The sequence below is a fragment of the Macaca nemestrina genome, chromosome 10 (genome assembly GCF_043159975.1).
Source record: "Macaca nemestrina isolate mMacNem1 chromosome 10, mMacNem.hap1, whole genome shotgun sequence".
Lineage (NCBI taxonomy): Eukaryota > Metazoa > Chordata > Mammalia > Primates > Cercopithecidae > Macaca > Macaca nemestrina.
The window spans coordinates 137,458,400-137,475,580 of NC_092134.1; the positions used below are offsets into that span (position 1 = coordinate 137,458,400).

The following is a 17,181-nucleotide window of genomic DNA, read 5'->3' on the forward strand; positions in this document are numbered from 1 at the left end:
AAAGACTTAAATGTAAAACCTGAAACAACAGAACTCTTAAAACAGGGAAAAAAGCTTCTACACATTGAACTTAGCAATTATTTCTTAGATATGGCACAGAAAGCACAAACAACAAAAGCAAAAATAGACAAATGGGAATATATCAAACTAAAATGCTTCTACACAGCAAAGGAAACAATCAACAGAGTGAAAGTCAATATGCAGAATGGGAGGAAATATTTGCAAACCATATATCTGGTAAGGGATTAATATCCAAAATATATAAGGAACTTCTACAATTCAATAGCAAAACAAAGAAACACATAAAAAACCAAATAGGCTGATAAAAAATTTAGTAAAGGACCTAAGTAGACATTACACCAAAGAAGACATACAAATGACCAATAGGTATAGGAGAAAGTGTTTAATGTCACGATTCATCAGGGAAATGCAAATCAAAACCACAGTGCGATATCACTGCACACTTATTAAAATGCTGTTGTCCAACAACAAAAGATAAAATGTGTTGGTGCAGATGTGGAGAAAAGGGAACCCTTGTTCACTGTTGGTGGCAACGCAGCCACGGTGGAAAACAGTATGGAGGTTCCTCAAAAAATTAAAAATATAATTACCATTTGAATCAACAATCCCCCTTTTGGATGTATATCTTAAGGAATCAGAGTCAACATCCTGAGGAGATATCTGCTCTCCTATATTCGTAGCAGCATTATTTGCAATTGCCAAAAGATATAAGCAACCCAAGTGTCCACTGACAGATGCATGGATTAAGAAAATGTGGACACACAATGGATATTATTCAGCCTTAAAAATAAGGAAATCCTGCCGTTTGCTGCAACATGGATGGACCTGGAGGACGTTATGCTAAGTGAAATAAGCCAGGCACAGAAGGACAAATACTGCATGATTCCACCTGTACGACGAATCTAAAACTGTCAAACTCATGGATCCAAAAAGTAGAATAGTGGTTAACAGGGGCTGCAGAGAGGGGAGAATGAGGAGATGTTGGTCAAAAGGTACAAAATTTCAGTTATGCAATGCATGTATGCTCGGAGATCTACTATATAATATAGAGCCTATAGTTAACAATACTGTATTGTATACTTAAAATCCGCTAAAGGATAGATCTCACATTAATTGCTGTTAACACAAGAGAAAATATTTTTTTAATTAAACAAAACAAGGGCGAGAACAAAAGGAAACTTGGAGGTACTGGATAACTTTATGGAGTGATTGGTGATGTTCTCATGGGTGTATACTTATCTGCAAACTCATCAAGTTGTATATGTTCAACACGTACAGCTCTTTGTATGCCAACATACCTCAGTAAAGTGGCTTAAAAATAAAGAAATAAAAACCACCCATAAGCCCATCATCCAAAGAAACCATTACTAATATTTTATTGGATTTCTTCTAGTTGTTTTTCAATAAGTGTGCCTATGTTGGTTTGCATACACAAGTATACATGCCCAAATATATGATCTGTGTGTTTTGTTTAAATAAACTAGTTTCAAAAAGGTGTGTTTTCTTATGGGTTGAGTGCTATGGCACTTATGAAATGATGATGCGTTATTCATGTTTGGTAAAGGTGCCAAAATGTATGGCATATTTTTAGTTTGCTGTTGGGGCTGGATTCTTTCTCGCGGCTGTCTATTTCACATGAACAGCCAAGACAGGTGTGAGTATGTGATTCCAATGGAATGCACTTCATTCCAGAAAAGCTCAGTCGTTGATTCCTTGTGCTGAGGCCTCCCCTTCCCTGTGCAACCTCCATCCCTTTGTTTTCATTACAAGAGGAATGAATATCTATGTTGCCCCATCCTGACACATAGAACAAACAGAAATAAGGAAAGTATATGATGTTCTTAATATGTGTTTCATTTTCTTTTCTTTCTTTCTTTTCCAGAAAGTATTTTGGAGAAAAAATTGGACTGTATTTTGCCTGGCTGGGGTTATATACATCATTCCTCATTCCATCTTCTGTAATTGGAGTGATTGTGTTTCTTTATGGATGTGCAACAATTGAAGAAGATATTCCCAGGTAAATCAGTTTTAAAGAAAAAGGCTCAGTTGCCATATGTTAATAATTTGGAGTTTCATCCCAGTACAAGTACATTTCACATGCCTCTTTCCAAAGCCCTCGCCCTCTATCATTCTCCTTTGCTGTGACACATGTAGCTTTCCTCCAGAGACAGATCTAGGAGCTACAGATTCTGGGAATGGCTTCAGAGCCATGCTAGGCGAGGCCCACTTCCTCTTCTAGTCAAGCTTTTCTCTAGGGCAGGAGGATGTGTCTGATGTGGGCAGAGGGGTAATTCCTGGTAAGAAGAATTATGTCAGAGAAATACTTTTTTCCTCTCTCTCTGCTTCATCACTTTTTTTCCCCTCTAGTTTCCCATAAGACCCAAGGCAAGGTGTAGGGAGTGACACTGGGTAGAAACCACATCCGTGTGGTCAGACACTGCTAGAATAAAGCAAGCTGAGAAAGCAGGCAGCTCTAATGCTGAGGAAGGCACAGTCTCTGTTTCAGGAAGTCAGAAACTGCGGGGAGGAATAGCCCAAGGTGGGACTCTTGGAGTGCCAAGAGATAGAATCAAAGCTAGTTTTTATGAGGAAGAGAGAACCCACAAAGGAAATATGGGATGGGTATCGTGGCTCACACCTGTAGTCTCACTGCTTTGGGAGACCAAGGAGGGAGTACTGTTGGAGCCCAGGAATTTGAGACCAGCCTGGGCAACACAGTGAGTTGAGACCCTACCTCTAAAAAAAAAATTAGCTGGGCTTGATTTGGTGGCATGCACCTGTAGTCCCAGCTAATTGGGAGGCTGAGGCAGGAGAGCTGCTTGAACCCAGGAGCTTGAGCTTGCAGTGAGCTGTGACTGATTGCGCCACTGCACTCTAGCCTGGGCAAAAGAGCAAGACCCCTCCAAAAAAAAAAAATTAGCTGGGCTTGATTTGGTGGCATGCACCTGTAGTCCCAGCTAATTGGGAGGCTGAGGCAGGAGAGCTGCTTGAACCCAGGAGCTTGAGCTTGCAGTGAGCTGTGACTGCGCCACTGCACTCTAGCCTGGGCAAAAGAGCAAGACCCCTCCAAAAAAAAAAAAAAAAGAAAAGGAAAGAAGCACTTAGATTGACAATGTTATATATTAGCTGTGTGACTGGACAGTTTACTCCCTAAAGCTTAGTATTCTTGGCTGTAAAATGGTAATCACAACACCTAAATCATGGTGCTGTGAGGATTAAAGGAGACTGTGTCTGGCACATAGCAGAAGATTAATAAATAATTGTTGAATACATCAAAATGTGTGGAAGTAGAGTACAAGGGACAAAAGATACACTTAGCTAATATTTAGAATTTAAACCTCTTGCCATCTTCAGAATTGTCTTTGCAAACTGAAGCATGGTTAGTATGTTTTAGTTTTCTTTGGGATGTAAGTGATAGAAATGCAGCTTGAACTAGATTAAGCGAAAAAGAAAATTTATTATAAGCATTCAAGGAACACTGGAATAGGTACTCCATTTATCTCCTGCCTCTGACTCTTTCTAGCATTTGTTGGTTTCACCACGTATTTTCTCCATTTGGATTAAACATTGCTGCTAGTAGCTCATGGGTGTTGCACCTTAGAACTTTATACTCGTTTCATCTCAAGTGAAAAAGTACTATGACTCCGTTTGACTTAGGTGGAGGCCCTGGACCAATTCACTGTGGCTCGGGGGCAGGATAGCTTTGTACCAACTTGATGTTCCCTCCATAGCCAGGTGGATGAGGACACTGGGCGGATCATTAGAGTTGGGGGTGGTAATGGGGAAAGTAATGGCCATTCTGAAGAAAAAGTCAAAACTGTGCATTTTAGGAAGGGTATGTGTGCATCAGTGGGCAGAAGCCTGCTTTATGGCTCACCTGCTTCCTGCCTGTTGGTGCATACCCTATAGAAATGGTCTTGCAAATTAGATCACCTGGAGATGATGTTGTCAATATCTAGAATAAAACTAAATCTATGTTAATCTATGCAAATGGTCTTGCAAATCAAATCAACTGAAGATTATATTGTCAATATCTAGAGACAAGAGTTTGGATTTTTTTGGTATAAAACTCTAGTATCAATTGTCAAGTTTTTTTTTTGTTTTTTTGTTTTTTTTTTGCAGGGGTAAGGAAAAAAGGAAGGGGGAGAGGGAGGGAGGCAGAGGGCAAGTGTTCTTGATTGGGAGTTCTGGGACCTTTATCACAGGAGATGGGTTATTAGGGCTCTGCTTTCCCCAGCGCATCTAGAGGGAAGAGCTAATACTTATGAAATACCTACCTTGTGCTGGGCATAATGCTAGGTGATTGTTATAAACTAGTTTCTTTGATCTTGTAAGAGATCAATGTTATATATGCCATAAATAGGCATTATAATTTCCACTGAACAGAGATTGAGAAACTGATGCTACATGAGGTCGCATAAATTGTCCAATATCAACAACTGATAGTTGTCAGGGCTGGGAGTTGAACTCTGTTGCCTCCTGTTCCAAAGTCTTTGCTTTTTCTAATAAGTAGAGAAGTTTTCCAGAGAGCTCATATCCTCCTCCACAACTCAGTAGCTTCATGTGGGCTTGCCTGGATGTGTTCTAAGAAAACATGGCTTTTGGGTTTCTCTTGCCAGTTGTGATCCCTAGACATCTGGCCTCAGGTTGGCCAAGGGTGGAAAACCCCATACCGTGCCTAGGGAACCGGTTCCAGTTCAGTGGGTGGGGCACCAGTGGGCTGGTTTATATCAGGATTTAGAACTTGTGCCCTGGGTAATACACGTGGCAGCAGCGACTACAGCTGGAAAGGACATAGTCTGCACATGCTGCAATGATAGACGTCTACACACAGACGCACACACCCCACATTCACACACTCATGCACGTGCACATAAATGTCTACACACAGACACACCCACATTCACACACACTCATGCATGTGCAGATTCATGTTTGCACACAGATGCACACACCCACATTCACACACTCATGAATGTGCTGATAGATGTCTACACACAGATACACACACTCACATTCACACACAGTCATGCACGTGCACATAAATGTCTACACAGACACACACACACCCACATTCACACACACTCATGTACATGCAGATAGATGTCTACACACAGACACACACACCCACATTCACACACTCATGAATGTGCTGATAGATGTCTACACACAGATACACCCACATTCACACACACTCATGCACGTGCACATAGATGTCTACACACAGACACACACACCCACATTCACACACACTCATGCATGTGCAGATGGATGTCTGCACACAGATGCACACACCCACATTCACACACTCATGAATGTGCTGATAGATGTCTACACACAGATACACACACTCACATTCACACACAGTCATGCACGTGCACATAAATGTCTACACAGACACACACACACCCACATTCACACACACTCATGTACATGCAGATAGATGTCTACACACAGACACACACACCCACATTCACACACTCATGAATGTGCTGATAGATGTCTACACACAGATACACCCACATTCACACACACTCATGCACGTGCACATAGATGTCTACACACAGACACACACACCCACATTCACATATACTCATGCACGTGCAGGGATATTCAAGTGTAAAGTGCAGTCGTTACTGTGGATGTGTCACATTGCCTGTCAGAATGGACCGTGTTTTACAGCTGTGGATATGACAACCACCACTGGTGGGTTGTGGAATCAATTTAATGGGCCTTTAAGTGGACTAAAATAAGATGGGGTAAGATAGGCTAGAACACAATGAATACTAGTATTCATTATAAGAAGGATGGGTAAGTGTTGCTTCATGAGATTTTATTTCAGTTTTGTAAGTGTGTTTGTGAGAGTGAGGGTATGTATTTGCATACTGAAATCTGATGTAACAAATCATTTTAACTGTAGGTCATAGTAAAAAAAAGATTAAAATTACTACAAAATTGAAGTTTTGGATGTTGTTTCGTCAGACTCAGGATGGGGCCTGGCAAATCAGGAAGGTGTAAATACTAGAGAAAAGTAAACATTTTAATAGATTTCTTTAAAAACAGACGAACTGTTTTTTATACACAATTGTAAATTCATCAGAAGTCCAACTTCTATGGGTCTGATAGAAGCTCACAAAATGCCACTCCTTATAAACAAAGGGATTTTCTCTAAAAACCAATATTGAATCTAAATAAACACATACTCTAAGGGTTTGTGTCTATCAGCCACGCGTAACTGTGATGAAAAACTTACAGTATTCCTGGGATTATTTTAGAGGTTGCTAATTTCGTCATCAAGCCTGAAATTTACTATCGCTCACTTTTTAAAACCTTTTTATTTTGAAAAATTTTAGATTCACAGCACAGGAGCTTGCAAAGATAGTACAGAGGGGCCCAGCATGCCCTTCGTCTAGTTTCCTCCCATGGTTTCATCTTATGTAACTACGGCACAACCTCAAAACCAGAAAACTGACATGGATTAGGTGGAACTTTAAATGATACCTTTTATTCCCAGTAATTTAACTTTGATATGTGAGATATAAGCATAAGCTTGTCAGCAATACTTCTGTGCGTGCATGATCCCTCTGTAGAACTTCCCTGTCTCTACTCACCAAGGGATTGATTTCATTTGTTCAGCACTTACATGAACAGAGAACACTAGGACATTTTTTAAAAAGCTGATTAATCTAAACCATATTGAAAAAAGATTGGTTACTTTAGGTCTGAGACCTTAATAGCAGCTGTTTAGTCTGAATTTCCTGAATGATTGCCTCTTTGTACCTTCTCCCGTTGCGCTAACGGGGCTCTGAATCGCCTAATCCAGGAGCAGTGATTTACCCTGAAGAATGTTGTTCACTTTAGGGTCTTGGTTCAATGGACTGTCAAGCCGTTTATCAAGCTTCTTATGCTTTCTAGAGAAAATAATAAATTAAAGGAATACAGCATTGGATTTATAGCCACAGTTACTTCTCACTAGAAACCTGTGGATCGTGCAGCTTAGTGAGTATGCTAGACCTGATTTCCATTGTAGGCAGGCTTCCTCATCTTTCAGCTTGTCTAGAGGCAGCCTGTCTCAGAAAACACAAAGTCGTTTCGATGTCATTCTTAGCCAGAATTCCTCTAGAATTCTGTTAAAATTGATTACATCAGAAACCCTCCAATACATACAGAAAGCATTCTGACTTCGCATTTAAATGATTTGAGGAGAATCCATACCATGGTGGCTGCCATCTTGTACAAATGATGGATAGTTGCCTGCACTCTAATTTAAAAACCAGTAATTTACACAGCACTTAAGTTTCAAAGTGCTTTGCACCCGCTTGGCTGCTAATACGTTTTTCATTCCTGACCTTTTAGCATTGACTAGTTTCAGTTGACGAGGTTTCTGTCTCCTCAGTCCATGCTTAAAAGAAAAAAAAAACGCTGAGTTAAATGAAGTCCCTAACACACATACTCCAAGAGCAGCATTGAGGAACTCATATGTTCTTGGATGTGACTTAAAAGTGAAAGTCTTTTACTAGAATTTATACAGACAAGTGATTTTCGGTGTAAATCTGTTTTTTAAGGGGGTACTTTCCTCTCTGAAAGCAACCATTCCTTCTCAACTACATAGCAAACACAGGTCTGACCCAGAAGACATAAACTGGGCTCTCTAGTCACCAAGCAGAACATGCCCAGGTGAAACTAGCACAGCTGAATGTATTATTAAGATATTACTATTTAATATTTTCGATGTGGATGAGTCATTTTTATTGAACTTTGCCAACGGAGAGCTTAGCAGCGAGTCAGCGGAGGAACTGGGGTTTATCCTTAGAGACCAAGAATTTCCATTCTCTCACACAGAAGGCCTTTCCCTCCTGTGGACTTAGTAGCTCATTAAAAACAGAAGCCTAGGGACTGGGGCTTGACAGAAAGTGACAGCCCCTCAGTAAATCTGCCACCCTTCAACTTCTTAATGAAGGAGGAAATAGACCCAGGCATTCCTTTGGCTTTGCAGGTTTCCTCTGAGCACTGGCTTTAGCACACAGGGCACCAGCTTGCTTACCCTAGCCGTGGCTCCCACTTGTGAGTCATGCTCTGTAGCGCCCTCTGCTGCTGCTTTGTGTGGAAAACAGCTGTTGTTCTCAGTGCTGGATCCCCTGCCTCCCCATCATTGTCTCCAGTTGCCCTGTAAGAACAGCCAATGCTTTGCTTTCGTGAAATCTTAAGTTCTCCACCCTTTCCCCCTGAGCCATGAGCTTAACCATCCTCCCATCTCCCTGGGAAAATATTACACAACAGAGGGATGAGTTCATTCATTTTCCTATCAGTGTATGGTGTAGAGGGTTATTGGGAAAGCCAGTCAGGGCTGATTCTTTGGTTCTTATTTCCAAGCATTCATATGAGCCTAAATCTGTTGGATACAGCTAGTCAGCTAACGAGTGAATGGGATTTCAAATATATTCCTCAGTCCATTAAATGGAAATACACTAAGAATAGGTTGGAATACAGGCCATTAGAGATTATTTGGTTCATGCTCCAAGTGTCAAATAATCTAGACCTCGGAAGAATTTGCCTTGCTCTTTCATTGTCCCTAATCTTACTTCATGGTTATAATAATTCTTATTAGGTTGAGGCTATTAATCTCCATTCTACAAGTGCCTCTCCAGCTCATGCTCTTAGAAAAGGGCTTTCCACCCAGATCTACTCCATTCTTCCCTGTGTAGAACTTCATCTTCTAGAGGTGAGAGCATGCACAGGTCTAGCCACACACTCATGTTTGTTTCTGCTTGGGACCAGTATCACTTGTTTGTGAGACAGCCAGTAGGCTTTACAAAAACAGCCTAGACTGAAGAATGGATGATGAAATCCAGCTTCAGGCTGTGATTTATTCACAACTGTTGATGCATCCCATCCCACCAACCTCATGGACCCAACACGTTCTGAAGGGACTTTAGGAGGTATAATTTAATGCCCAGTATCTCTGACAGATCTCAGTAACTTTCCAGGACACTTGTAGTGACAGGGAGCTCTATACCCCGTCTTTTTGTTGTTGTTTTTGAACCAAATATGAGTAACACTCTCCAGGTGAAGAATCCAGTGATCCAACGCTAACTACTTTAACATTCCTTACTTATGGAGTTGAAAAACTCAACCTTAGATTTGGAAATGGAAGCTATTTGGGGGATGGTTTTTTCTTAGAGCGGACCATGCTTGAGCTCCATCTGACCCAACAACCTCCATCTATTGCAGCAGAGAGATGTGTGACCAGCAGAATGCCTTCATCATGTGTCCCCTGTGCGACAAGTCCTGTGATTACTGGAACCTCAGCTCAGCCTGTGGGACCGCGCGGGCCAGCCACCTGTTTGACAACCCTGCCACCGTCTTCTTCTCCATCTTCATGGCTCTGTGGGGTATGTGGCCATCACCAGGCTTGCTTATATGGGCAGTTCCTTTAAATGGGTGGAGTGACCAAGCTCTAAAGCTCATCCCCTTCAGGTTACTTACTTTCACATTTTTTCTTCCCATCCCAAGAAGTATTTTAAGGATAATAGCTTTCACTTCACTACTCATATGTGTGAATAGAAATAGGAACATCCTTCATGTCTTTATCTGTTTTCTCTCAGATGTAGTCATGCTAACCTTGTACTAGTCCCATGTGTGATTTATTCAGAATTTGAACCAATGCCTGTTTCGAAAACCCCTAGCACACCCGTAAGACTCCTCCAGGTACACTGACTTAGGTGAGAGTGTAGATATCATGCAGCACAATACTTAGAATGGTGGAGTGACTGCCGTGGTCACAGAGTTAGCTCATGGTAAACGTGGGCTGAGATTTGGTCTCCTGACTCCAGTTCAGTGCTATTGTTAGGACATCGTGAGTGTAGACTGTACTGTCCCTGCACTGTTTAATTTAATATTTATCGCCAGAGTAATGCTTTCAGTATTCCCATCAAAGGGATTTGTGGAGGAAAAAATAATTCCTTCATTTTTCTCCTTCTCCCTTCCTCCCAGAGTATGGGGGTAATAAACTTGTTATGAGCCATAGCTATCTGACTATAAACACACACACACAGACACACACACACTCCTCTTCTCACAAACTGGAATAACATAGAATAACCACCCCATGGTAACTGAGCATTTCTAAGAAGACACACCCATGAGTATTAGAAAAGGGACCAAGTCAACATGTGTCAGCTCATCTGAGTAACCACCTGCTCCTTTACTCATCACCAAATGTGCAGGCCCTTGGTTTGCACATTGGACCACAGTGCAACATTGGTCACAGTGCACGTTGGTCACAGACCAGCAGGACCACAGTCCTGCTGCAGAGGCTGCTTGGTTTATCACTGACTCCATGGGGCCCGGAGGATATGCCAGGATGGGCCCTGAGTCACACATCCCTGAGAGTATGAGGAGAAGGACGAGAGAGAGAGGCCTATTCTCAGTGGTTCTTGGGAGAAGTAGAACACGACCTTCCTCCATTCCCGGTGGACCTTCACTTGGGTGGAGACAGAACTTGACTGGAAAGATTCCTGTATTGCTAGGCCACCAAGAAAAATTTCCAGGGCACACTCTATTCTCTATTATCAGGGAGAGCAGCTGCATCCCGGGAGCACACGGGCAATGTCAGCCCATCGAGAGTTGGAGCAGGAGGAAATGGAATTGTGACCATAGAGTCCTGGGACTGTTCACAGGCAGGGTCAGTAGAACACACTCAAGTTGGGGCTTGCTGCCTGGGAAGTCACTGGCAGCTCTGTGTCTCCTTATCAAACAGGAGTATCATGGAATTACTCCAAGACCCACCTGAACTGATTTGGAACCCAGAATACGTATTCATTTTTTGAAATATTACAATTCTAATTCCCATAATTTATCTTGCTGATATTACCACCATTGAGTAGCTGAAGCCTAATAACTCCAGGTCTATAATCCTTCAAGAACTTTCTTGGGACACATAATCCCCTGTTGTAGAGAAACTTGGTTTTCAATCGTACTTCCTAGTTTCAAGTTTCAACAACTGCCTCTTCTCTTCCCTCGATAGCTGTAATGAACAGCTTCTGAGATCCTCACCCCTTCTGAGATCCTCAGTCTTTTCCTACCCCACCCCTGGACGTACTGTCTTCCTCTCACATGACAGTGCAGGGAAAGTACCCAGAGGTGGGATTGCGCCAGAGCTTCCTGGCATAGGGTAGGATTTGGTTTTGTTTTTTGACAGCCTTGCTGTGCTTTATGTGATTGTGTATTCAGTTACAGCAGCCAAGAGCCCTTAGGCAAGATTGTCTACAAATGACAATTAAAAATAATAGTAATGCCTCTCATTACCTTGATTATTATGATTAGTGGTGCTGTGCTGGGTGGGAATAAGGCTGGGAAGAAATGGCTGTATGTAGAGGGAGACTTGGGCTGCTGGTGGCAGTGGAAGGGGCGATGTGGAGTCAGGAGGTCTTGAGGGATACCAGTCAGCAGGACCCGAGTCTGTTGGAGTCTTCAGACCCAGCTCCCCTGTGACTCTGACTTCAAACTCTAGGGAACACTGGGAAAGAGAGTGAGGTCCTGCTGAAAAGGGAAGGAAGGAGACAGCGTTTCAGAACGATTTTCTGAAGAGAGGTTAAGGACACTGACCTAGGCAGACCTAATGTGTGTCTCAGTTCTGCTCCTTACCAGCTAGGGATCCCACAGCAGGTAAATGTGAACCTAGTTCTGTGACACTAAAGTCAATACCCTTGACCAAGGTGCCCCGTTACCTTGGGCAGATTACTTAATCTTTGGGCAATGTTGTCCTCATCTGTAAGTTGAGTGAAATAATAGCTACCCCACAGTGTTCTTGTGAGAGGTGGATGAGGTATGCATGCAAAGCATGTAGCATAGCGCCTGGCATAGAACTGGGAGCCACTCTCCATCAGTTTGATGGTCCTCCCTTGCCCTCACGACTCATCTATCCATGACTCTTTTGCCCCTCTCATCTGTCCTGCCGTCTGACTTCCTCCCTTCATGGAGACGCCAGTCGGTCAGCACTCTGGGCACTGCTGTGTGCACAGCCCTCCTCAGGAACCAAGGAAGGGGCAGTAGGAAGAGGAGGGACTTGCTACCATTCTTAGTATCTCCGGGCCAAAGCCAGTGTTGGGAGGTCAGAATACACTCACTCGAGAAAGGCCTCAAATCCAAGGGAGAAAAACTTGCAAATCAGTGCGTGCAAAATATCATGTCAGATGAAAACATGCAAATCAATGCACCATAATGTAGTAAATGCAAGTAAAACAAATGCACCAAATGCAAGTAAAACAAGTGCAGCTTTAAGTAACTGTGTATTCAACCAGTGCATCAGTGTTTGATATTCTCAGTTCTGAGCTGTGGCTGAGGTAGACATAGGCAGCTAAGAGCCAGGAAGAGTTTACAGTCCTGTTATTACATCACAGACATGAAGTGCCGGCCAGTAGTCAGGCGTGGCATGTAGTGAAGTGTGCTCAGGCTCCTGCTAGGGGTGGGGTGGATCTGTAGGGGTGGCCTCAGGGAATGTCATGTCCCCTCCCTCTCCAGGGTGCCATGAACATAGGGCAGTAGGAGTGAGGAGGACAGGGTGCTGTGGGGACTGATCTTATGGAAGAGGAGGACTTGAGCTGGGTCAGGATAGGATGAGGGTAGAAGCTGGAGGACAGCACAGGAGAGAGGGACAATGGGCGCAAATCGAGTATGGAGAAGATGGTGAGGGGATGACCCAGCTGCAAGATGTATGTTGACAAATGGCAGGATGAGATTCAGATAGATGGTTCAGCCTCAACATACATAGTCCTGGAATCCAGAGAGAAGAACTTAGACTGTAAGGAGCCATTGAACATGTAGGCCGGTAGTGTTGGCACCCTTCCTCTGTCCACTCCTTCCGTGCCCATATGCCATTGTCCTTCAAAAATCAGCTTGGATGCCTCCTCTGACAGGTAGCACTTCTCTTCGCAAGCCCACAGCGTTTCCATCTGTGTCATTCTTAGGGCCTCGATCACTTTATGCCTTGTATTGTAGTTGTTTACAATCTCTTCTCACAGACTGTAAACAACTTGAGAAGCAAAATCCACATGAAGTTCACCCGATCTCCCCGACAATGCCTAGAATGGTGTTTTGTGCATTGCAGATACCTTAGTTGGGACTGGTGCTTTTGCAGGATTAGAAATTCACTCAAACTTCCTCAAATAACAAGAGATTTATTTTAAGAAAACAAGAGGCAAGCTCCTGGGTGTAGGAAATGAAATATAGCCGGGCCTCTTGGGAACTGGAGCTGGAGATGCTGTCGGAAACTAAGGCCTTCCCTCCTTTCAGGTGCTGCGCGGTCTCTCCCTTCCCTGCTCCTCTTTGTGTCTTTTAGTTTCAGTTTTCAAAAGAGGGAATCTGCCTGCTCTATCAGCAGGCCCTGGATCAGGTGTTCAGCTCTGGTATAACAAACTGTAGCTGTAGGGTTGGGCTGGTGGGGGGATCAGGTTCTTCCTAGAGCATGCTGAGAAAGGCATGCTGGTCCTTCAAAGGGCCATGGGTGGGGCAGGCAAACTGATGGATGTGTAGGTGTGGCAGGCATTCTACAACTATTCGCTAAGCAAATGGAAGAATGAATGCATACCACTTTACAGAGATTGTTCTATCAGTTACATGCAGGATAGGTTGGAAGGCTGAAAGTCTGGAGTCAGGCAGAACTGTTAGGAGACTGTTATGTAACCGCAGAATGATATGATTAGGGCCCAAATGAGGCAAGTGGTGCTGGGGACAGAAAGACAGAAATGTAGGGGAAAAGCGAGAGTGCTGAGGAAGGTGAAGGAAGAAAGAATGTATTGTATAGGCAAGATGAGACTTGTCAAAAAATCCTGCAGACCCCTCTCTTTTTATTTTCTTCATCCTGCCTTCCTTACTTTACTTCTCTGGATCAGTGTTTACCCTCTTCTCATAACTTAGAAGTGGAGAAAGGAGCGTGTGTGTGTGTGTGTGTGTGTGTGTGTGTGTGTGTGTGTATAACATATCTATTGACTCTCAAGGATGTGGAGTATTTCTAGCAGTTTCAACTAGAAGTGGGAAAAAGAGGCTAAATGTATTCCAGAGAGCTCCTAAATTTAAAATCTATTAGTTTATCCCCCACCTCCACTGGTGAGCCCAAAGGGTACAGAATCCACTCTTCAAAAATAATTGAGTTTTTTTTTAATTGTTGTTCTTTTTAAGCTACCATGTTCCTGGAAAACTGGAAGAGGCTGCAGATGCGACTGGGCTACTTTTGGGACCTGACTGGCATAGAAGAGGAAGAAGTGAGTTCTCTCACATACTTCTCACATGTTTCTGTGGGCTTTTGCTTTGTTTTGACCTTGGAAATGGACTCTCTTGAGTGAGATAACCATGTATGTTTGCTGTCACTGGCTGGGTCTCACAGTGGCTGCCTGTGTAGCTTGGCTCCATGGGCTGGGCCATGGTTGACCTGCGCTGAGGCCAAAAGTCCAAGTGCCCCCTCTTCCCTTGAGCTGGAGGGCATTGAGCCTGATGTTTGGGCAGATGTCCCAGTGCCCTCCTCTGGGGGAAGAGGTGGCAGAAGATGCAAGAAAACAAGAGGCGAGAGGTCATCTTGAAATCATAAAGCCAGAGAATCAGGGATGTGTCAGAATGCCCTGGGAGCCTCCTGAGGGCCCAAGGAGAGGCAGGGTGTCAGGTGCTGGTTGTCTTTGATGTCTATGAAAGAAGAAAGAACCACTAAACCTCTGTGGTACAAGCCCGTGCACTGTGTGTGAAACTGGGGAGTTGCGGAGGCGTGAGCTAAGGGAAAGGGTAGGTTCTTCTAGAGCCGTGTTCTGGACAGATGATCTTTAAATAATGCAAATAAATCAGCCTTCCCTCATAGCTCTTCTGAGGACTAGCCCCCGAGTCTCGATGCTGATGAGCCGATGATGGGCGGTGTGTCGTGCTTGCTCCCATGATCTGTTCCCACCATAATTCCCGCTCCTCCCAAAGCAACCCCACTGCCACTCAGCTCTCCTCCCCTCTTCTTTCACTTCCAAGCTCAGCAAGCCCCTCTGTTCTGACCACTAAAATCTTCAAGGCCTCCTGATACCAGGTACCACCATGGATGGGACATCAGGCAGGGACTCTCAATAGTGTGGATATCGTGGGTGAGGGGCTGAGGGCCGTGTCTGGGAGGGCCAGGAGGCACTTGCAGTTGCCTGAGTACCCACTTGCAAGGGCTGGCCATAGCAGTAAGGCCACAGCAGTAACGTGGCTGCATGGAACACAAGCCTGCTCCTTACTCTCCTACAGTGATTGCCTTGGACTAGGGACCTGGGGCCTTGTGGCCCTGACACTTTATGAGAGAGAAGTGGAATCCCTAATTGAGTCTCTTCCCAAGCCTGTATGTCCCCACGTCTGTGGCATGTTACCATTTCTTCTCCTTAATGCTCTAGGTAGTCTACTTGCCTTTGAGCAGGTGGGCTGAAGAATGGCAGGACCCGCGGGGCAGCTGCATGGAAAGGAATCTACCAGTGCAGGGTGTGCTGCCTGAAAGTGCTGGAAGGAGAGATGTGATGCTGTAGCCTTTCTCTACCTCCCATGGGTTCTCACTTAATTGCATCCCCATCCTACTCCACCCCATTGCCTTACCATATAATGGGTACATGCACCCACTCTACTCCAGTCCTAAGTATTGAGCATATACCCTGAGACTAATACTATCATGAACTCCGTGGTGAAAGAGAGAATATACATATGCATTCTGCCTTCAGAGAGGATTCAAATTATTTAGGAAGATAAGCAACAGAGAATAGTAAAGACAGTTGCATTTCTTGCAAGAAAATTCCCAAACTGGTCCTTCCAATAGAAAGAACTCTAGAAGTTTGAATGTGGGTGATCTAGTGGGAAAATCTTTGTATTATTGGTCCTGTTTGATTTAGCTGAAATATGTCTCATATACATGAGAGAGACAGAGAGAGACGGAGGTTGGGGGCGATGGGTAGGGTATAGTGCCTACTCCCCTAATGCCATAGAACGTTTCCAAAAAAAGAAGATGCATCCCGGCATCCAAGCCTGTTTAGGCCCAGAGACAAGTTAAGTGTGTCTGCCGAGTAGAGTAGAGGAAGCCCTCACATCTCTCTGTTAGAGGGCAAGTGTAAACATACTCTCTCCATCAGAAAAGCCTCAGTTATAACTCAATACCCTTGAAATCTCTGTAACAAGCCCCTGGCAGGAGTGAGACTATCATCCATTTTTCTTTCTGTAGCCAGGTTTCCTGTTTATCTGTTTAACCCAATGAGCCATGGTGACTTCCTGGGAGGTACATGATTTGAGGAGCTCATGTGCTGGCTGAGAGGGGCCTGGCCAAGACTGGGTTTACCCGGGGCCTAAGGAGACAATCCGGATGGGATCTCCGTGTGAGGTTGCTGCAAGGCTGGTTGGTTCTGTAGTGTGATTGGTGTGCCCTGCATGTGCATAGGCCAGCCTCAACTTTTCCTTTAATGCATTTCTAGTTTGGATTAGCACACATCAATTTCAGTTCAATTCTGAACATGGCCATTAAGCATCCACTACATACTAGGTTTTTGTATGGAATATGGAATTATCTCAGGCATAGTGTCTGATCTCCGAGGGGCTGCATTCAGCAGGGTGCTCTTTGGTCTATAAATATTTAGAATAGAATGGAGAGTGTGCGAGAGAAATTGCTCCGGCTAATGTAGAGAGGAAATTCTTAAAAAATCAGGGTTTTGAAGACTGGTTGGCTTTTAATGGACAGCAAAGGGAAGAAGGGGCGCCCACAAGAAAGAAACAGCAGCAGAAGCCTTGACCTGGGAAAGCGAGGGGTGTAGATAGGCAACAACAAGATATCTTGAAAGTCACGTTGGCTGCAGGGGACAGGGCTCAGTATGCAGTGGTGACAAGGGAAAAGCATAGTCTGGTGACCGGGTCAGGGAGGGTCCTGATTGCTAATCTGTATCTCCCAGGCCATGGGAAGGCATGAAGGTCAGGATAGCAAGGTACGAATGACTTGAACAAGGGTCCTAGGACTTAGATGAAGCATTTAACCCACATTCAAAATGAGGAGTGAGTGGAAGGCAGCTGTTACTTGGGCATTGGAGGGAGGGAGGCAGGGGTCCTTGAAAGCCATGATTAGAAGTTTTTTTTTGTTTTTTGTGTTTTTTTTTTTGAGACGGAGTCTCAGTTGCCCAGGCT

At 44.0% G+C, this 17,181-nt stretch overlaps 1 protein-coding gene across 1 annotated transcript in view; it reads left to right on the plus strand.

Annotated features, from left to right (window-relative positions):
• Positions 1-17,181, plus strand: part of LOC105484171 (anoctamin 2) — a 363,016-nt gene that overhangs the window by 173,625 nt on the left and 172,210 nt on the right. Inside the window, exons 10-12 of the mRNA XM_011745546.2 lie at positions 1,904-2,038; positions 9,253-9,413; positions 14,200-14,282. Coding sequence (XP_011743848.1) covers positions 1,904-2,038; positions 9,253-9,413; positions 14,200-14,282 — 379 coding nt within the window. The remainder of the gene's footprint in view (positions 1-1,903; positions 2,039-9,252; positions 9,414-14,199; positions 14,283-17,181) is intronic.